Genomic DNA, 22,883 nt, shown 5'->3' on the forward strand with positions numbered 1-22,883 from the left:
GCTTATTTCTCCAGACACTGGTTTCCCTATCTACACAATAAAGAGTTTAAGCCTTAAGTTCCCTTCCAGCTGTGATCATTTCTTACCTTCCCTCCCTGCTCCATCCCTAACCCCTGGCAATGGGCAGTCTGTTCTGTATTCCAAAAATGCAACACAAAGAGGATCTTTGGGATTAACTTTTGCATTCAGTATAAATCCCTAGAGAGTCAACCAAGTTGCTGCATGTACCAAGAGTTTGTTCCTTTTTTCCTTTTTTTTTGAAACAAAAGCCTCACTTTGTCACCCTCAGTAGAGTGTCATGGTGTCACAGTTCATTTGCAACTTCAAATTCTTGGGCTCAAGCAATCCTCCTGCCTCAGCCTCCCAACTAACTAGGACTACAGGTGACTGCCACACACCTCGACAGTTTTAGAAATGGGGGCTCACTCTTGCTCAGGCTTGTCTCCAACTTCTGAGCTCAAGCAATCCACCTGCCTCCGCCCCCCAGAGTACTGGGATTACAGGTGGGAGCTGCACCCAGCAGTCTGCTCCTTTTTTATTGCTGAGTCATCGTTCATGGTATGGATACACCACAGTTTGTACAGCCACTTACCTACTGAAGGATATCTGGGCTGTTTTCAGTTTGGGGGTTCTATGAATAAAGCTGCTATGAAAATTTGTAGACAAGTTTTTGTGTGAACATCAAGTTTTCATTTCTTGGTGATAATGCCTAGGAAGCAATTATGGATTGTATGGTAAATCCATTTTTTTTTTTTTTTTTGAGACAGAGTCTTACTTTGTCACCCTCAGTAGAGTGCCATGGCGTCACAGCTCACAACAACCTCAAACTCTTGGGCTCAAGCAATTCTCTTGTCTTAGCCTTAGTACATGGACTATTTTTTTTAGTGATGAGGTCTCGCTCTGGCTCAGGCTGGTCTTGAACCCGTGAGCTCTGACCATCTACCTGCCTCAGCCTCCCAAGTGCTAGGATTACAGGCGTGAGCCACCTCACCTGGCAGGTAAATCCATGTTTAGTATTGTAAGGCTACAAAACCAAAACTATTTTCCAGAAAGGCTGAACCATCAAGATGAACTTTTAAATAGTATGAATCCTCTTTTAATTTAACATCTAATTTTTCCCCCTAGGTTAATAGCTGCAAAGAATATAACAGGCATTGTACATGAGTGCCAGTTATATTTTTGTCACAACACTGATGCTGCAGATTTAGCTCATTCATTTTTGTGGAAACTGTCTCCTACTTCACCTAGTTGACTTAGTAAATTGTCAACTGACCAGTCAGACCATACTTTGCTGGGGGGGGGAGCTTACTTCCTTTCCCCCACTCACACATGTAGCCATGTGACTACCTCCTCACTTCTGAATTATAATCCTAAAATGGACGGATGGGTGATGGGAGGGGAGGAGAAAGGAACAGGGTGACTGGGGTGGGGGGCTGGGCATGAAACATTTGCCATGAATTTACATATAAGCTGGATAAACCAGACCCTGTCCCCACCAGTATTTCTTACCTAGACTCTATACTTCACCTTGGCATTTCCCACCCAGAATTCTTGACTCACCTCTGTGCTTGAAGATTTCACCTCCCAGATAAGGCACCATTGCCAATCAGAGAAAGGGACTGTGAGGAGAGGCGTGACAAGGGGAAGGACACAACCTTTCCAGGCAGGAAAGTATCAGTATCTCTGAGATTCACTTTCCTCTCTCTTTCCAAAGGGGAGACTTTGGTGCTTGCAGCCCTGCTGAGGTGCAGGCCAGAGGCAGTGTCTGGGCACCCAGGACATTTTGCAGCAAGCACCTTAACCCAGCACTGGCACCTCTTAGCCCTTGTTCCTCTCTAAATTTTCAGTTTTGAATGCCTTTTTCTCCTATCCCTTCTTTTCCTCCATCTCTTTGCCCTATGCCACAAGTACTGACACACAACTTGGCAAGGACATAAATGATTTTATTTCTATTTCAATCTTATACAAATAATTCATTTGATAGTATACCTAAGAATTCTTCCTTTACCCCATAATACAGCAGTCCTCCCCTTATCTATGGTTCCAAGACCCAGTAGACGCCTGAAACCATGAACAACACTAAACCTTACATACAGTAAGTTTTCTTCCTACACAGTAGTAGATGGGCAGCATACAGAGTGGGGCTGACAAACTGCGCCAGAGGGCTAGCTGCCTGTTTGTGTAAATGACATCCTATTGGAACACAGCCCTGCTGCTTTGTTTACATGTCCTTTATGGCTGCTTTTGGGCTCCATCAGCACAGTTGAGTAGGTAGGACATAAGGCCTATAAGCCTAAAATATTTACTACCTGGTTCTTTAATGAAAAGCTCAGCAGGTTCAGCGCCTGTGGCTCAAGCAGCTAAGGCGCCAGCCACATACACCTGAGCTGGCAGGTTCGAATCCAGCCGGCCCCGCCAAGCAACCATGACAGCTGCAACCAAAAAAAAAAAAAAAATAGCTGGGCATTGTGGAGGGCGCCTGTGGTCCCAGCTACTTGGGAGGCGGAGACAGAATCGCTTGAGCCCAGGAATTGGAGGTTGCTGTGAGCTGTGATGCCACGGCACTCTACCCAGGGCGACAGCTTGAGGCTCTGTCTCAAGAAAAAAAAAAAAAAAAGAGAAGAAAAAGCTCACCAATCTCTGGTTTCAATTGAATTTAAATTTTCACCTCTGAAGCCAATTAGCTATCATCATTCTTTCAAATTTAGAACTTATTTTTCTTTTTTGAGACAGAGTCTCACTTTGTTGCCCTTAGAGTGCCAGGGTGTCACAGCTCACAGCAACCTCAAATTCTTGGGCTCAAGCAATTCTCTTGCCTCAGCCTCCCAAGTAGCTGGGACAGGTGCCCGCCACAACACTCAGTTATTTTTAGAGATGGGGTCTTACTCTAGCTCAGGCTGGTCTTGAACCCTTGAGCTTAGGCAAACCACCCTCCTTGGCTTCCTAGGATTACAGGGATGAGCCACCTCACCCTGCCCCTAGAGCTTACTTTTCAAGGAAAATTTTAAAATGCTATTCGTAGTAGAGAAGGAAAAACTTGAGCATGCAGCGTTTACTCAATCAGGATGTAAGGTGCGTGGGGACATGCAGACGGCTTCTATGATTAGCATGCAGATGACAGCAGGACAGGCGTGTGACGTGCCCCAGGAACTGCAGAATGAAGGAGAGGACGTACTTTGGATATGGATGAAGTTCACAGCAGAGCGTGACTTATTCACTAGTGAGGCAGATGTGGGAAAAAGGAGGAGAAAGGGAAGGAAGGAAAGACAAAAGGGGTGGTGGTAGAAGATCAAGAGCTTAGGCACTGAGAAAGTCAAAAGATGAGGATGACAGCTTGGCGCCCAGGGCCCAGTGGTTAAGGCACTGGCCACATACACTGAGGCAGGTGGGTTTGAACCCGGCCAGGGCCTGCTAAACAACAATGACAACTGCAACAACAAAATAGCCGGGCGTTGTGGTGGGCGCCTGTAGTCCCAGTCACTTGGGAGGCTGAGGCAAGAGCCCCAAAGGTTAGAGGTTGCTGTGAGCTGTGATGCCAGAGCACTCTACTGAGGGTGACATAGTGAGACTCTATCTCAAAAAAAAAAAAAAAAGAAGAAAGAAAGTAGGGCATGGAAAAGCTACCGCAACTGAGACTGGAGTGGAACAATTTCCGAAACCGGTGGGGTACCAAGGGTGCACCAAAGACTGTCAGAACAAACCAGAGTCAACCAAGACTGAAGATGCCATAAGTGAGAATGACCTGATCTGAAGTGGGGTGCCGTGGAATGACTGCTCTTCCCAGGGAAGGACACCCAGATGGGCTTTGACACTGAGCTCCAAAACCTACTTGCTGTTTTCAGCAGTTGCCTAAGCCAGCAATCTGACAGACAGCTCTAGATTGCACTCCCAGAAACACAACTAGCCCAAAGCCCTTCTTACATCAGGAGCAAATCTCTTCCCTTATTCTACTGCCTATGACATTTTTTCCCCTCTTAGATTATGAAGAAATGAGGTTTCTTAAAAAAACTAGATAGAATTACCATATGATCCAGCAATCCCCTCACTGGAAATTTCCCTGAAGGTAAGGAAGTCCCTGTACTGAGGAGATGTCTGAGCCCCGTGTTCACCGCAGCACCACTCAGAATAGTGATGTGGAATCAACCGCGGCATCCAACGACAGAGGTTTGGGTAAAGAAACGTGGTATATATTAACAATGGAATATTGTTCAGCCATAGAAAGAGATCCTGTCATTTATGGCACCATGGATGGAAATGGAGGATATTAAGTTAAATGAAATAAGCCAGGATTTCAGAAAGTTAAACACTGTATGTTTTCACTCATATGTGGAAGCTAAAATAAATTTATCCTGTAAATGTAAAAGCAGATGAGAGGATATTAGAAGCTGGGATGGGCAGTGGGAAGGGGGCAATAGAGAGAAATCTGTTAAATGATAAAAAACTCAAAGCTAGATAGGAGGAATCAATTCTAATGCTGTATAGTATACACAGTTTCAAACAACTAGAAGAATAATGAATGTTCCCTTACACAAAGAAAGGGTAATGTTTGAGATGAATATATTAATTAACCTTATCACTATACATTACATATTGAAACATCACCATGTACCCCATGTATCTGTACAATTATTACTTGTCAACTAAAAAAAATAAAAGACTAGGGGCTGGGCGTGGTAGCTCATGCCAGTAATCCTAGCACTTGGGAGGCTGAGGTGGCTGAACTGCCTGAGCTCACAGGTTTGAGACCAGCCTGAGCCAGAGCAAGACCTCTAAAAAAAGAAAAAAAAATAGCTGGGCGTTGTGGCAGGCGCCTGTAATCCCAGCTACTTGGGAGGCTGAGGCAAGAGAATCGCTTCAGCCCAAGAATTTGAGGTTGCTGTGAGCTGTGATGCCACCACACTCTACCAAGGGCAACATAGTGAGACTCTGTCTCAAACAACAACAAAAAAAACTGAGGCAAGAGGATTGCTTGAGCCCAAGAGTTGGAGGTTGCTATGAGCTATGACACCACGGCACTCTACCTACAGTGACAGCTTGAGCCTCTATGTCTCAAAAAAAAAGACTAGGGACCGGCATGGTGGCTCATGCTGGTAATCCCCACATTTAGGAGGCAGGTGGATTACTTGAGCTCAGGAGTTTGAGAGGAGCCTGAGCAAGAGCAAGAACGCAGAATGAAGGAGAGGATGTGCTTTGGAGGTGGAGGAAGTTCAGAGCAGAAAAAAAAAATAACTGGGTGTTGTGGCGGGCACCTGTAGTCCCAGTTACTTGGGAGGCTGAGGCAAGAGAATCATGTAAGCCCAAGAGTTTAAGGTTGCTGTGAGCTGTGATGTCACAGCACTCCACCAAGGGCAACAAAGTGAGACTATGTCTCAAAAGAAAAAAAAAAAAAAAAAAGACTAGGGTTGGGCCCGGTGGCTCACAACTATACTCCCAGTACTCCTGGAGGCCGAGGTGAAAGGATCACTCGAGCGCAGAAGTTCAAGACCAGCTTGAGCAAGAGCCAGATCCCTGTCTCTACGAAAAATAGAAAGATTACTGGAGTGTTGTGATAGACACCTACACCTGCAGTTTCAGCTAATTAGAAGGCTGAGGGAGGAGGACGATGTGAGCCCAGAAGTTAAGAGGTTGGTATGAACTGTGATAATGCCATAGCACTCTATTCAAGGCAACAGAGACTCTTGTCTGAAAAAAAAAAAAAAAAAAAGGGCTGGGCGTGGTGGCTCACATCTGTAATCCTAGCACTCTGGGAGGCTGGTGGGTTGCTTGAGCTCAGGAGTTGGAGACCAGGCTGAGCAAGAGACCAGCCTGAGTGAGAACGAGATCCTATCTCTAAAATTAGCCAGTCTGGGCGGTGCCTGTGGCTCAGTGAGTAGGGCACCAGCCCCATATACTGAGGGTGGTGGGTTCAAACCCGGCCCCGGCAAAACTGCAAGCAAAAAATAGCTGGGCGTTGTGGCGGGCGCCTGTAGTCCCAGCTACTTGGGAGGCTGAGGCAAGACACTTGCCTAAACGCAGGAGTTGGAGGTTGCTGTGAGCTGTCTGACGCCACAGCTCTCTACAGAGGGCAATAAAGTGAGACTCTATCTCTATAGAAAAAATAAATAAATAAATAAATAAATAAAAATAGCCAGTATGATGGTAGGCACCTGTAGTTCCAGCTACTTGAGAAGCTAAGGCAAGAGGATTGCTGGAACCCAGGAATCTGAGGTTGCTGTGAGGTATGATGCCAGGGCACTCAGGCATTCAACTAAGGGTGACAGGTGACAAAGTGAGAGTCTTTTTTTTTAGAGACAGAGTCTCACTTTGTTGTCCTCAATAGAGTGCCATGGGGTCACAGCTCTCAGCAACCTCCAGCTCTTGGGCTTACGCAATTCTCTTGCCTCAGCCTCCCGAGCAGCTGGGACTACAGGCACCCGCCACAATGCCCGGCTATTTTTTTGTTGCAGTTTGGCTGGGGCTGGGTTTGAACACAACACCCTCAGTATATGGGGCCGGCGCCCTACTCACTGAGCCACAGGCGCTGCCCAAAGTGAGAGTCTTCAAAAAAAAAAAAAAAAACAAAAACAGGGCAGCGCCTGTGGCTCAAAGGAGTAGGACGCCAGCCCCATATGCTGGAGGTGGTGGGTTCAAACCCAGCCCTGGCCAAAAACTGCAAAAAAACAAAAACAAAAACAACAACAACAAAACAAATGACTAGTCAAGGGCAACAGTGAAAAGGAGGGAAGAGCAGAACAAAGAGTTCAATCTGTAACCAACTGTGAACAATCAACTGAGGTCAGTCTCTGCCTTCAGACCAGCCTACTCAGCAAATTTTTAAATCCTCCAATTCATACATTTGTTTGCAAAACCCAAGGTTCTGAACAAATCTTATGTTAGGCTACTTTCTAGTTAACTTAAAAGTTCAAGTATTCTGGGCGGCGCCTGTGGCTCAAGGAGTAGGGTGCCGGTCCCATATGCCGGAGGTGGCGGGTTCAAACCCAGCCCCGGCCAAAAACCACAAAAAAAAAAAAAAAAAGTTCAAGTATTTTTTGGCGGCACATGTGGGTCAGTGAGTGGGGCGCCGGCCTCATATACTGAGGGTTGCGGGTTCAAACCCGGCCCCGGCCAAACTGCAAGAAAAAATAGCCGGGTGTTGTGGCAGGCACCTGTCGTCCCAGCTACTCGGGAGGCTGAGGCAGGAGAATCGCCTAAGCCCAGGAGCTGGAGGTTGCTGTGAGCTGTGTGATGCCACGGCACTCTACCGAGGGTTGCAAGGTAAAACTCTGTTTCTACAAAAAAAAAAAAGTTCAAGTATTTTTAAGCTGACCCAAATAACACCAAATTTCTGGAGGACTAAACTTTAACTCCCTAACGGGAGTTAAAGAACTCTGCTTCATGGGAGTTAGAAATTTTATATTGCTAAAAAAGTGATCAGTTGAGTTTCTAACAAAAAACCCTAAGCCAAACCAACCAACCAAACAGCTCCGAAGACTTTGATAATCATCACTAGCAAGAAAAGGAACCACAGTGGCTGCTTCTCGGTCTGCCTGTTTCCTGAACTTTTATCACACCAATGTCAAGACTGTGTCTTAGAAGGCTAAGTAGGTATGAACATCACTCCTTGTAACTGGATCTGTTTATTCATATATTTATTCTCTTTGGAAATTAAAACTGGCCCAGTGACCTTACACCCAGCAGAAGACAGCTGACATGGGGTTGTGGCAGGCCCCAAACACCCAGTGTTCTCATGGAACTCAATGCAAACCTCGAATTCTACACCTGAAGACCAGCTTGGAGGCAAAGGCAATTTCTGTAATTCTGTTATATAAACAGCGCTCAACAAAAGGGAGGATTAATTTTATTTATTTCTAATGCATAATGTAAAAAGCCTGAGCAAAATGTCTTCTTCTTCAGACACAGTCTGTTGTTACATAGACAAGGCATCCAGGGATGCAAGAGATCTGGCAGGACATAGAAAGGTTCTTTCCTGCTGTAAGAAGGGTTAATAATTAGGAGGAAAGAGAGAAAACATATTCATAAAGAGTTAGTCCCACTCTTATGGTGCATATTGCAAGGGTACATATCTAATCTATTGGGTATAAATTAACACAATAATTAAGTAAATGAGGTGAAGGCTATATTAACTGGTTTGATACAAGCATTCCAAATTGTACATAAAATCAGCACACTGTACCCCATAAATGTGTTAATGTATACATGATCTATGTGTTTATACTTAATAAAAAAATAAATAAGTAAAGGACCACAAAAAAAAAAAAAAGAGTTAGTCCCCCTGGGCAGCACCTATAGCTCAGTGAATAGGGCGCTGGCCCCATTTACTGAAGGTGGCGAGTTTGAACCCGGCCCCAGCCAAACTGCAACAAAAAACAGCCAGGCATTGTGGCGGGCGCCTATGGTCCCTGCTACTTGGGAGACTCAGGCAAGAGAATCACCTAAGCCCAAGAGCTGGAGGTTGCTGTGAGCTGTAACGCCATGGTACTCTACCAAGGGGGACAAAATGAGACTCTTGTCTCTTAAAAAAAAAAATTTAGTCCCCAAAAGGCAGTCATGCAAAAAATTATGGTGATCAAAAAAAAAAAAAGGGAAGGCCGGGCATGGTGGCTCACGCCTGTAATCCTAGCACTCTAGGAGGATGAGGTGGATGGATAGCTTGAGCTCACAGGTTTGAGACCAGCCTGAGCAAAAAGCGAGACCTTGTCTCTACTAAGAAAAGAAAAACTGAGGCAAGAGGATCGTTTGAGGCCGAGTTGAGGTACCTGTGAGCTATGATACCATGGCACTCTATACCCAGGGCAATAGTTTGAGACGCTGTCTCAAAAAAAAAAAAAAGAAAGAAAGAAAAGAAAAGGAAAGGAAAAAAAAGTGAAAACATGTAATAATTGAACCAGGGCTTTAAATGAGATTCTGAAGTTATTGGGTTATGTTAGCTGAGTCAGGTACATCTGCCTGTGATCCAGGTCCTTTTATCAATGCTAATTTCTATCAAATGGGTGTGCAAAGGATTGGAGAAAAATGTCTGCAAAATGCCGAATGGTTTCATCTGCAAATATTTAGGTGTTCCTCAGATGAGTTGGTACCCCCTATCCAAGATTTGGGTCTCTAGAGTAGACAGTGGATAAATGTTAGGTAGATAGCTAGGGATCCAGCATTCCTGAGGAAGGACAAAAGCGGGGTCTCTACGCCCCCATCTCAGTCTGCCACCTTAATTTTGTCCCCTGTGATTGTTCCCACCTGGGGAGAAGGGACCACCGTACCAATCTACCTAACAGAACTTAGCGTGGCAACTGCAAAAAGATGCAAGAGATACTCTAACCTAGCAACAGGTGTAACAGAGTCTTAAAAATGAGCCAGAACAGTCTTAAGCTAATGATCATGTCACTAGCTTAAATCTACATTGCAGTCCACACCCTCGGTGGGCTCTCAGAGAGTCTTGTGTGTGTGTGTGTGGGGGGGGTCTGCATGCATGCAGTTAAGACTTGGGTTTCAAAGTGATCTCTGAACCATGGGGTCAGTCTAATCCAAACATTAGGAAAGAGAATCAGTGACCATGACCCACGCCTTTCCTTGTCTCAACAACAGGGGCCCCTTCTCTGTCTATGATGATGGTTATCTCCCTTTGTAAACCTCCATTTTACTCTGTAAACCCATCTTTCTCTTCCTCAATAAACTTTGTTTCATGCTTAAAAAATATTCCTTATGCAAAAAACACAGTAGACTACCTGTTCATTGTGTGCACAAGTTTTAATACTTGAATTCCCTGCAGCCAGTGGAAAAAATAAGGCTGAATTGTGAAATTGTTGTGAAAGGTTGAATGAGTTGTGAAATGTATTGATCTCGATTTCTGGAAACACTGGGCCAGAGAGGCACTGTCCATTAATGAGATATTTACATATAGCCAGACAACTCAAGTTTTATTTTTACAATAGTTGCCCCACTATTTGGAGGAACCAAAGCACAACTGGCCTGAAAAGATAAAAAGGTTACTTTGCATTATACCTTTTCACTAAGGCAGAAGTACAGATAATATAATCAGCCACATTTAGTCTAAGAAATCACCAAAGTATAAAGAGATTGCAGGATGTCATTTTGGAGCAGTTTAAATGGTTATCTCAGTTCCAATGGTCCTGGGTGGATTTCTATGTTTCATGATCATGAACAGTTTTTAAAATAGACAAGAATTTTTAATCAAATGACTGTTGTCTCCTTAAAATCATCACAGTCTAAACAGTTATTCCAAAGAGGCTCCCACATCTAAAAATAATTGCCATCTCCTCTTTTAGAATTCCTAGAGACCCCAGAAATTATTGTCAAATCCAATTTTCTTTTTCTTTCTTATTTATTTATTTACCTTTTTTGAGACAAGAGTCTCACTATGTTGCCCTAGGTAGAGTGCCATGGTGTCACAGCTCACAGTAACCTCAAACTCTTGGGCTTAAGCAATTCTCTTGCTGCAGCCTCCCGAGTAGCTGGGACTACAGGCACCCACCACAATACCCGGCTATTTTTTTTGTTGCAGTTGTCATTGTTGTTTAGCTGGCCCAGGCGGGATTTGAACCCACCAGCCTCTGTGCATGTGGCTGGTGCCGTAACCACTGCGCTACGGGTGCCAAGCCTCTTTCTTATTTATTTATTTTTTAGAGACAGGGTCACTCTCTGTTGCCTAGGCTTCAGTGCAATGGCGAAATCATAGCTCACTGTAATCTCAAACTCTTGACTACAGGCACGCACCACTACACCTGGCTAATTTTTAAAATTGTTGTAAACGTGAGGTCTCACTATGTTGCCCAGATTGGTCTCAAACTCCTGGCCTCTAGCAATCCTTCCCCTTTCGCCTGCCAAAATGCTGGGATGACAGGCATGAGTCACCATGACTGGTCTCAATTTTATTTTTCTATGTACATAAAAATACCCACCTTTGGAAAAAGAAGATTACATAATACATACTGTTTTATACCTTGATTTTTCACTTATTATCACAGAAATACACAGACATACGTGATTAGGCACATACAGAGATGAACAGAAAGAACAGCAAAGAAGGTAACGACCTACTCAACTACATGCGAATTCACGTGCAACCCAGTGCATTTCATTGTTCCTGTTACAGTGATGCTTTGGAGGAGATAAAAATATACTAAAAGTTCAAGCTCTCTGTAGAAGCACATCCGAAACTCTTCCCCAAAGTGGTGGTGATAGGCGCTTCTAAGTGGTATCTTTCGGGATGGAGGAGGGTATATGAACAACAACAAAACAACAAATGAATGAATGAAAAAATAAATGTTTCTAGAAAGAGCCTGTCATAAATGCAAATGGTGAAAACCCAGCACAAGACTGTGGAAAGGTCATTCTTTAAGGTCAAGACGTAGCCACAGCTTCCTAATCCAGACAGCCATGTACCAAATACTAGCTTTTCTTTGGAGAAAAGTGGGAGCATCAATTCCCACATGTGCACTGGCAGAGTGAAGCGCTAAATCAAGCCAAATTCTCTCTCTCTTTTTTTTTTTGGCCAGGGCTAGGTTTGAACCTGCCACCTCTGGCATATGGGACCGGCGCCCTACTCCTTGAGCTACAGGCGCCGCCCAAGCCAAATTCTCAAATAGGTCAAATTACTTCCAAACTGATGTCAGGGGCCAAGTTTTTACCTTAGAGCCCAGCTGAAAAGATTCCTATATTATCGAGGCAAATAGGAACTCAAATGCCTAAGGATTGCTGAGAAAAATCACTCCAACCATTCCTCTTAACAGAGTGACATTTCCCAGCGCTGTTAAGGAAATGCCTGACAGATTCAAAGCTAACTGGCAGGTTCAGTACCATCTGAAAGGCAAAGACATTTACAGCAACTTACCTCCATCATCCAAGGGCCGTTTCTGTACTCCATATCCATACACAGAGGGGTCCACTAGAGGTGTGGAATTATTCAAGTGAGGAATTGAATCAATTTTAGCAGCAATCTACAGAGAGAATCAGATTTAAATACTCAGAAACAAACCACGCTCTAAGCGCTGGAGAAAGATGAGACCTCTTCAAAGGGCAGTTACCCCATTTCTCCCCTCTAGATAGTGTCATGATAGGACACTTCACTACTGAGTGAGTTTTCTTTTGCTCTTAATAATCATGTGTCTTTAGAAATAAAAAACTTCCCAACTATATGTCTTCTACAAGCTAACCAGTATTCTTGTCACCATTTAATACAGACGCGTGTTGCATCATTATGTTATTTATTTATTTATTTTTAGAGACAGAGTCTCACTTTGTCACCCTCAGTACAGTGCCGTGGCATCACAGCTCACAGCAACCTCCAACTCCTGGGTTTTTTAGGCGATTCTCCTGCCTCAGCCTCCCGAGTAGCTGAACTACAGGCACCCTCCACAACGCCCGACTATTTTTAGAGATGGGGTCTCGCTGTTGCTCAGGGGGGTCTCAAACCTGTGAGCTCAGGCAACCCACCACCTCGGGAGTGCCAGGATTATACGTGTGAGCCGCTGCACTCGGCCTGTTATGTGGCATCTTAAGAAAAAAGAGCAGGTTGATCATATGATCAGGTTTGTTCAAAAGGCTTTCTCACAAGGTTCCCTTAAGCAACAAATTCCCCCAAGAATATTTAAAAGGACTTGTCTGCTCAAATGTGACAACTCTTTAGGAATATATACATTCTACAAACTGGCGATACGACCTATAGAGACAGAAAATGAGCTCCTTCTCTCCACTGGGAGTGTCCAATTTCAAAAGGGTTTCGGTCTCAGAGAAAGGGAGATGATTTCTGAGAGCTGCATCAACTTTTTTTAATTATTAAAGAACAGAACTATTCCATTATCCCCCCCCAGAAACAAATGGTATGCAGAACTCTTATCTACTTTGTTCTTGTCAAGAAATTGTGATATTTGTAATAAATCATCTCTTTCATTTAACCAAAGGAATATTTATGGCAACTGCTCCTGATGTTATAAGGAATAGGGCTGCATCAAGGGGCAGCTAGGACAGCTGTCCTCCAGAGCAAAGTCTTGTCTCTTTTTTTTTTTAATTTAAAAAGATTTATTCTGTGTGACTATGGCCTGGAGATTCTCTGCAATCCTGAGTTGCTCTAAATGTGTCTAAAGTCTAAAACCTTCTAGGACGGACATAAATATAAATTATCTACAATAAATCAATAATCAAAGACAACCAACCATGAGACTGAAAACCAAATGTGGGATGTAAACGTCAGGTGCCTGGTCTGGTCTCACCCTCTATTTACCAGTTCTGTGAAATTGGGCAAGTCTCTTTCTTTTTTTTTTGTAGAGACAGAGTTTCACTTCATGGCCCTCGGTAGAGTGCCATGGCATCACACAGCTCACAGCAACCTCCAACTCCTGGGCTTAAGCGATTCTCTTGCCTCAGCCTCCCGAGTAGCTGGGACTACAGGCGCCCGCCACAACGCCCAGCTATTTTTTTGTTGCAGTTCGGCCGGGGCCGGGTTTAAACCCGCCACCCTCGGTATATGGGGCCGGCGCCTTACCGACTGAGCTACAGGAGCCGCCCATAGGCAAGTCTCTTTCTATAACACCATTTTCTTCATGGTTTTTGAAATGATAAGATATCCTGAAGGCAGCGAAGTTTTGAATACTAGAAAGCATTTCACAAATAGGCATTCTTCTAGGCACTGAGGCCCCTCCTGCCCTGGAGTAAGCGGGGGCCCGTGGGGAGTTACATGTAACGCAGGTAATTAATTAACTGGCTGATTTCAGCTCGTGGAGGGCATGCCTGTGGTAACACGCGGACTACTCAGGAGAGCTGCTTTAAGTACAGGCCACTGTGAGGAGGTGACATGTGATCTGAGACCCAAATGATGAGGAGCAGGCCACACAGAAATCTGAGGCACAATATTCTATGCAGAGGAAATAGCCTGGACAAAGCCCTGAGGCAGGAGAAAGCCTGGTAGGTAGGAGTCTAGAAGAGAGACGTTAATGGTGTCGGTGTGGAGGGAACTAGCTGTGTTCCCAGGGGTACAGGCAGTTCACCTGGGGCCTTTCAGGTCATGGTAAGGGGCTTGAATTTAGGAACTCAAAATATAGGAAGGCTGATGGGAAGCTACCATATGTCTCAATCAGGGCAGCAGCACACTGCCTTGTTTTTTTAAAAGACATGTGACAGGAGCAGGAAAGCCGTTTAGGAGACACTAACATAGTTTGGGCTAGGGGTCAGAGAACTAAGGCTGGTGAACCACCTGCTTTTGTACTTCAGGTTTTGTTAGAACACAACCACACTCATTTGCCTACGTATTGGATGTAGCTGCTTATACCCTACAACAGCACAGCTGAGGAACTGCAGAGACCACACGGTGTGCAAAGCCAACACAGAACGTTCACTATGCAAACTTTTAAAGAAAAAGTTTGCTGATTCCTGCCTAGGCTACAGATGATAGTAGCATAAATAGGTGCTTGCTTTAAAACATTTCTCTTTTTTTCCTTTGGAGACACGTCTCACTTGGTAGAGTGCCATGGTGTCACAGCTCACAGCAACCCCAAACTTTTGGGCTCAAGCAATCCTCTTGCCTCAGCCTCCTGAGTAGCTGGGACTACAGGCACCTGCCACAACACTCAGCTATTTTCAGAGACAGGGTCTCACTCTTGCTCAGGCTGGTCTTAAGCTCAAACAATCTACCCGTCTTGGCCCCTCAGAATGCTAGAATTACAATCATGAGCCACTGTGCCTGGCCAAAACATTTTTCTTTTTTGGAAATAATTAAAATAATAAGGTAGAATGCTGATAGAAACCCTACCTCCTATATCCAAGTCTCAGGGCAAGAGGTCAATTGCTGTAGAATGAAATCCCATATAAATCTTGCCTAACAGCACTCTATGACTGACTTGCAATCTTGCTTTCCATATTTGTTTTGGATAAAGGTTATAGAGGTTGGCTACTTACTAAAGCTGCAAAAAACACTGTTAAAGACACAGTGGGTAAAACAGGTGAATTTAACAGGTGAGAATACTGCAGCACTGCGTACCCCACAAGGACCCTTTCATCTGCCACAACGCAGTGAGCAGTAGCCGAGGGCAGTGGCTCATACCTGTAGTCCCAGCACTCTAGAAGGTCAAGGCAGAAGGATCCCTTGAGATTAGGAGTTCAAGACCAGCCTGAGCAAGAGCAACACCCAATCTCTACTAAAAATAGAAAAATTAGCTGGGCATGGTGGCCAAGTAGTCCCAGCTACTCGGTTGGCTGAGGCAGGAGGATTGCTTGAATCCAGGAGTCTGAGCTATGACAGAGTGAGACTCTGTCTCAAAAAAACAAAACAAAACAAACAGAACAATGGGAGGCTGAGGTGCACGAACTGCTTGAGCTCATGAGTTTGAGACCAGCCTGAGTTAGAGCGAGACTCCATCTCTAAAAATAGCTGGGCATTGTGGTGAGCTAAAAAACAAAACAGGCTGGGTGCCCGTAGCTCAGTGGTTAGGGGGCTGGCCACATGCTCCAGAGCTGGAGGGTTCAAACCCGGCCTGGGCTTGCTAAACAAACAAACAAAGAAACACTGAGGTGCTGTGGCAGGCGGTTGCAGTCCCAGCTACTTGGGGGGCTGAGGCAAGAGAATCCCTTGACCCCAAAAGTTTGAGGTTGCTGTGAGCTATGATGCCACCATACTTTACCGAGGGTGACAAAGTGAGTCTCTGTCTCAATAAAAAAACAAAACAAAACCGTGCAGTAAATGCCCAGCATGGAGGTTCTCAAGATTATTGGCCCAGTTGTTTTTTAAAGAGGCCTAAAACATTCCCAGGCAAAAGTGAAGATGACCCTGGAACACGGAAGAAAGGGGTAAAGAGATTATGGTTCTCGGGAGTCCCCAACAGCACACGTGTGTTGTCACCTGAAGACGGATCCCAAGCACAACTCCACATACCAGGCATGCAACACTGTCCTTCTGGTGCCTCTTGGCTTCTAGATCTTTTTTCTTAGCTCTAAAGTAACTAAAATGTATTCTTAGTCCCTGGCTGTAATTCTTTCCCCAATGCTGACATGTTAGCGGTATTACAACAGTTTGCTGTTCCCATTTTGATTAAATCTGGATCTGTTCCTAATTCACACTTGCTTCAGTTATCTATAATTTGGGAAATTTCCACTAAGAGAGAAGCAGTATACAATAGTTAAGAGGTAGTCAGGAGACTGCATTTGAATGCTGGCAAAGCAAATGTTAGATATGAGCTCAACATTGTAATACATAATTATAATTCATGTTATACTATCTAACTATAGTATCTAATAAAAGTGAGAATTAAAATTCAGTGAGTGCTTACTACTGTATGTGTGAGGTATCCTAAGAGGACTTTAAACATGCTATCTCATTTATTCTTCCTAATGTCTCTATGAGATTGTTATTATTTCCATTTTAAGACAAGAAAAACTTAGGGCCCAAAGAAGCTGAACGACCTGCCCTCACTCACCCACCTTCTAAGAGGCAGGCAGGTCTCCCTGATAAAGAGTCCATGCTCCTGATCACTTGCTAGCTCCCTTTTTCCACATAATACATATTTTAATTCCCAAGGACTTAAAATCTAATGACTTACAGTGCATAGAGCTCAGGCAATTCTTCACATCATAATTGATCATTTTCAACAGCAGCTACTTAGGGCAGTGAGTACAGCCCTTAATTCGTAATGTGTAGGCCAGAAGATAACAGCCAGGATATGCCAACAAAACCAAGGCCACTCTACTCCTTATCTGTAAGCATGACCTTGAGGGGACTCTTACAGATTTTCTACCACATAAGTCATTTTCCCGCTTTTTGAGGGGAGGCGAATGGTTTATTTGACTATCTGACCAATTTTAAATACAGTGATAGTTGAAAATTAATGTCACAGACATTTAGCCTCCTCTGATAGTGATTACTGGAAACTTGGGAGAAGGGAACACTGGACCAGGAATCCCTCAAGAATCCCGGTTTTCAGGGCAGCGCCTGTGGCTCAGTCGGTAAGGCACCAGCCCCATATACCGAGGGTGGCGGGTTCTAAACCCGGCCCCGGCCAAACTGCAACCAAAAAATAGCTGGGTGTTGTGGCGGGTGCCTGTAGTCCCAGCTACTCGGGAGGCTGAGGCAAGAGAATCGCTTAAGCCCAGGAGTTGGAGGTTGCTGCGTGATGCCATGGCACTCTACCAAGGGCCATAAAGTGAGACTCTGTCTCTACAAAAAAAAAAAAAAAGAATCCCGGTTTTCCAGCTAGTTCTTCCAGTGTATGACCTTGGGTAAGACCTTCAAGAGCCCTTAGCATCTTCACCTGTAAAATGCAAGGGCAAACAAACTAAACCAGTGTTCCTCAAAGATACCTGGTGATTTTGGGAAGTTTGCTTTGTTTCAGGAGGTTGAATGTTTATATATATATATATAAAACATATATATATATTTTTTTCTTACAGTTAATGTCTGTGCATGGCAAAGTTGTCCACTTAAGACAGTGATTTAGTTTCAGTTTAAAAATGTCTTAAATATAGCCAGGCATTGTGGCGGGCAACTGTAGTCCCAGCTACTCGGGAGGCCAAGGCAAGAGAATTGCCTAAGCCCAGGAGCTGGAGGTTACTGTGAGTTGTGATGCCACGGCACTCTACTGAGGGCGACCACGTGAGACTCTGTCTCTAAAAAAAAAATTTAAATACATATAAATGTAAATATATGAAGTAAATAGCATACCAAAGGTTCAACAATATGGCAAAAATCATAAAGGTGGCACACAAATTGCTCAAGTTAGGAAAAGTGGCAATTAATTACACCTACTTCCATTATACATTTTCTAGACTAAAATTCTGACAACAGGTTTCATAATCAAAGTAGTTATAAATCCAAATAGAAAGCTGTGATTATCTCCACAACTTCACACTTGTCAGAACTTTATACAATATATAAATAGACAAAGTGGGCCAGGCACGATGGCTCACACCTGTAATCCTAGCCCTGGGGAGGCAGAGGTGGGTGGATTGCCTAATGAGTTGGAGACCACCCTGAGGAAGAGAGAGACCCATCTCTAAAAAACAGCCAGGCATTGTGGTGACTATGGGATTTGTGTAATCCCGGCTACTTGGGAGGCTGAGACAAGAGGATCAGTTTGAGGTTGCTGTGAGCTAAGACACCATAGCACTCTACTGAGGGTGATCAAATGAGACTCTGTGTCAAAAAAGAAAGAAAGAAAGAAAGAAACAAAGCTACCTAAATGTCAGGAAGTTCACAACAAACTCTGCCCACGCTACCTCACATCACCACTTTGGGAGCAGGAACCCAACATGTTTCTTTGGAAACTGTTCTGCAGCCACCAGTCCCTGCTCCCTAAGCAGGAGAAAATAGTATGTGCCCAGGGCATCAGAGCACAGTGGTTAATAGCAAGTTCCAAAGACAGTTTTGGAGTCATGGTACACAGAGTAAGTTCTAGGCCTACATCTTACTACTGAGTATGTTACTAAGAAAATAATATATTGGCTCAGCACCCGTAGCTCAGTGGTTAGGGCACTGGCCACTTACACTGGGGCTGGTGGGTTTGAACCCCGCCCTGGCCTGCTAAACAACAGTGACAACTACAACAACAAAAAAATAGCCAGGCATTGTGGTGGGCACCTGTAGTCCCAGCTACTTGGGAGGCTGAGGCAAGTGAATCACTTGAGCCCAAGAGTTTGAGGTTGCTGTGAGCTGTGACGCTACAGCACTCTACCAAAGGCAACATAGTGAGACTCTGTCTCAAAAAAAAAAAAAAAAAAAGATAATATATCAAATTTATTATATACTTAGTAAGTGCTTGACAGTACCCTCTTAACTGTCACAATGACTTTGTAAAGTAGCTATTATTCTCATCACTGTGGGCTTTGAAGCCGGTCTGCCTGGAATTATATCCATGGGGTTAACAAGATAACCAATGTAAGGCGTCCAGAACAATGCTGGGCACACAGTAGTAACCAGACATGTTTGCTATTTCAACCTTTTATTGAAGTATAAAAATAATACAGAAAAGCTAGCTGGCGTTGTGGCGGGCGCCTGTAGTCCCAGCTACTCGGGAGGCTGAGGCAAGAGAATCGCTTAAGCCCAGGAGTTGGAGGTTGCTGTGAGCTGTGGGAGGCCACGGCACTCTACCGAGGGCCATAAAGTGAGACTCTGTCTCTACCAAAAAAAAAAAAAATAATAAATAAATAAATAAATAAAGAGCAATACATTAAAAAAAAAAAGAAAAAGTATTTATAAAAAAAAATACTCTTTAAAAAAAAATAATAATAATACAGAAAAGCACATGGATCCTAAGTTGACAGCTTACTGTATTTTCACAAACTAAAATACCCATGTAACTAGCATCCCCACCAAGAAACAGAACATTACCAGCACCTCAGAAGCCTGCCTCACGCCCCCCTCAGTTACTACTCACCCCAAAGTAACCTCTTAACTTCTAATATTATCTATTATTTTTAAACTATTACTAATATCAACTAACATGTTTCCGCGTTACAGATTAAAAACAACAACAACAACAAAAAAACTAAGGCTTTGATTTTTTTTTTTTTTTTTGTAGAGACAGAGTCTCACTGTACCGCCCTCGGGTAGAGTGCCGTGGCGTCACACGCTCACAGCAACCTCTAATTCTTGGGCTTACACGATTCTCTTGCCTCAGCCTCCCAAGCAGCTGGACTACAGGTGCCCGCCACAACGCCCGGCTAAAAAACTAAGGCTTAAAGAAGTTAAATAATTTGTCCAAGTTACCAAGCTAGTGAGTGACAGAACCAGAACTTGAACTCATACAGTCTGAATTCAAAGTCTCTACTTTTTTTTTTTGAGAGTTTTGCTGTCACCCCAAGTAGATCACAATGACATCATCATAGCTCACTGCAACCTCCAACTCTGGGGCTCAAATGATCCTTTAGCCTCAGCCTCCCAAGTAACCTGGACTATAGGCATGTACCACCATGCCCAGCTAGTTTTTGTATTTTTACTAGAGATGAGTCTTGCTCTTATTCAGGCTGGTTTTGAACTCCTGAGCTCAAGGGATCCTCCCACCTTCACTCCCAGAGCTAGGGTTACAGGCATGAGCCACCATACCTAGCCTCAAAGTCTACCTCTTAATAACCATTTTACAAACTACTCCTGGGGACTGTGACCATCAAATGAAAGAACATATATAAGAATCCTTGCCTGGGGCTGGGTGCGGTGGCTCACACCTGTAATCCTAGCACTCTGGGAGGCTGAGATGGGTGGATTGCCTGAGCTCATGAGTTTGAGACCAGCCTGAGCAAAAGCAAAACCCCATCTCTAATAAAAACAGAAAAACTGGCTCAGCGCCTTTGGCTCAAGTGGCTAAGGCGCCAGCCACATACACCTGAGCTGGCGGGTTCGAATCCAGCCCAGGCCTGCCAAACAACAATGACGGCTGCAACCAAAAAATAGCTGGGTGTTGTGGCAGCTTATACTCTCGGCTTCTTGGTAGGCAGAGGCAGGAGAATCGCTTGCGCCCAGGAGTTGGAGGTTGCTGTGAGCTGTGATGCCATAGCACTCTACCCAGGGGCGACAGCTTGAGGCTCTGTCTCAAAAAATAAAATTAAAATAAATAAATAAATAAATAAAAACAGAAAAACTGAGGCAAGAGGACTGCTTGAACCCAAGAGTTAGAGGTTGTTGTGAGCTATGATGTGACAGCACACTACTCAGGGCAACAGCTTAGACTTTTGTCAAAAAAAATAAAAAAATCCTTGCCTGGCACCCAGCACAACATGAGCTCAGTGAATGGCAGTTACTGTTGTCATCAGATACAGACCCTAGCCAATCCTGCCTTACTTACTGACATTAACTTACAAGGAATTCTATGACAACTCAATGTCAGGTCTTCTCAGGAGCTTTTCCTGACAAACTCACCATAACCACACTTGGGCAGAATACGGGTACCTACTCCAAGGTCAAATGTACCTTATCTGGGAACCCTAGAGTTTAGTTTTAAAAAATGTTTAACTTCCCTAAATTACATAAAAACTAAATAGTCACATACCAATGGGGGGAGGATCATAGATGGCTTATTTTCGCATGTCAAAATGGCCCATGCCACCCCCACTGGTTTGAGACTGTTAGATATTTCTAGGGAAAGAGGCCAGGCTCAGTGGCTCATCCCCCTATCATCCCAGCACTGTGGGAGACTGAGGTGGGTGAACTGCTTGAGTTCAGGAGTTCCAGGTCAGCCCAAGCAAGACCTCCCCCCAATCTCTAAAAACAGGCAGGCATTGTGGCAGGTGCCTATAGTCCCAGCTACTTGAGAGGCTGAGGCAAAAGGATCACTTGAGCCCAGTAGTTTGAGGTTGCTGTGAGCTATGACGCCACAGCACTCTACCCAGAGTGACAAAGTGAGACTCTGTCTCAAAAAAAAAAAAAAAAAAGATATTTCTAGGGAAACGTTCAAAGTTTTCAAGAAATCTCAAGAAGGTCCATGTCCAAAAAAGTTAAACAACTTCCTAATGCATAGCTTAATGCAACGCACACAGAAGGTACTCATTAAACACCTGGTGAATTAAAGTAGCTATGGAGAAGCCAGTTTGTAGGCAAAATGCTAAGATGATCAGCAGAGGCTCTAAGCTGAAATACTGCTCCAGACAGAGGTTTCTTCCTGCCAAAGTCGCATTAACTTTCTCTCCTTTAATCCCACCAGCATCCCAACAAAGCCTTTGAAAGCTCTGTTCAAAGACTCTGCTATAGTCATCCTACTGAGATTGAAAACTACTCAACTGGCTCAGCGCCTGTGGCTCAAGCAACTAAGGCACCAGCCACATACACCTGAGCTGGCGGGATCGAATCCAGCCTGGGCCTGCCAAACAACAATGGTGGCTGCAACAAAAAAATAGCTGGGTGTTGTGGCGGGCACCTGTAGTCCCAGCTACTTGGGAGGCAGAGGCAGGAGAATTGTTTGAGCCCAGGAGTTGGAGGTTGTTGTGAGCTATGATGCAACAGCACTCTACCCAGGGCAACGGGACAACAGCTTGAAGCTCTGTCTCAAAAAAAAAAAAAAAAAAGAAAAGAAAAGAAAGAAAAAAGAAAACTACTCAACTCTCTCCGTTAAGAAACCAAACCTTGGGCGGCGCCTGTGGCTCAGTTGGTAAGGCGCCGGCCCCATATACCGAGGGTGGCGAGTTCAAACTCGCCCCAGCTGAACTGCAACCAAAAAATAGCTGGGTGTTGTGGCGGGCGCCTGTAGTCCCAGCTACTTGGGAGGCTGAGGCAAGAGAATCGCTTAAGCCCAGGAGTTGGAGGTTGCTGTGAGCTGTGTGAGGCCACGGCACTCTACCGAGGGCCATAAAGTGAGACTCTGTCACTACAAAAAAAAAGAAACTAAACCTTGGGTGGTGTCTGTAGCTCAAGAGGCTAAGGCGCCAGCCACATACACCAGAGCTGACAGGTTCGAATCTGGCAACTACAACCAAAAAACAGCCGGGCATTGTGGTGGGTGACTATAGTCCCAGCTACTTGGGAGGCTGAGGCAAGAGAATCACTTAAGCCCAGGAGTTGGAGGTTGTTGTGAGCTGTGATGCTGCGGCACTCTATCCAGGGTGATAGCTTGAGGGTCTGTCTCAAAAAAAAAAAAAAAAAAAAGAAATCAAGATCTCAAAACGCAGAAGGCATGGGTCTACTGTATATATTAACTATTTGTGTACCTCTGAAAAAAACTGCTTCATTTCCCTTTGGCTCATTATTTTCAAATAGGAAATGAAAATTATAGCCCTCAGCCTGACTACCTGATTGTTGTGAGGATCCAATTCCAGAAGATAAAATCAGCTACAAACCTGTCTTATTTATCTTTGTACTGACCCAGCCCCCAGCAAGAGCCTTGAACTCAGCAGATCCTCTATGAATGGGAAGTAACCTGAAATCATATCACTACTTCCATTAATGTTACCCAGTCCTGCAA

The 22,883-nt window shown here is 44.3% G+C and overlaps 1 protein-coding gene across 2 annotated transcripts in view; it reads right to left on the reverse strand.

Moving 5' to 3' along the window:
• Nucleotides 1-22,883, reverse strand: part of FUBP3 (far upstream element binding protein 3) — a 65,919-nt gene that overhangs the window by 36,005 nt on the left and 7,031 nt on the right. For both annotated transcript variants that reach the window (XM_053559614.1, XM_053559611.1), the window contains exon 2: nt 11,846-11,951. In XM_053559614.1, the coding sequence (XP_053415589.1) occupies nt 11,846-11,951 (106 nt within the window). The remainder of the gene's footprint in view (nt 1-11,845; nt 11,952-22,883) is intronic.

The sequence above is a fragment of the Nycticebus coucang genome, chromosome 2 (assembly GCF_027406575.1).
Source record: "Nycticebus coucang isolate mNycCou1 chromosome 2, mNycCou1.pri, whole genome shotgun sequence".
Lineage (NCBI taxonomy): Eukaryota > Metazoa > Chordata > Mammalia > Primates > Lorisidae > Nycticebus > Nycticebus coucang.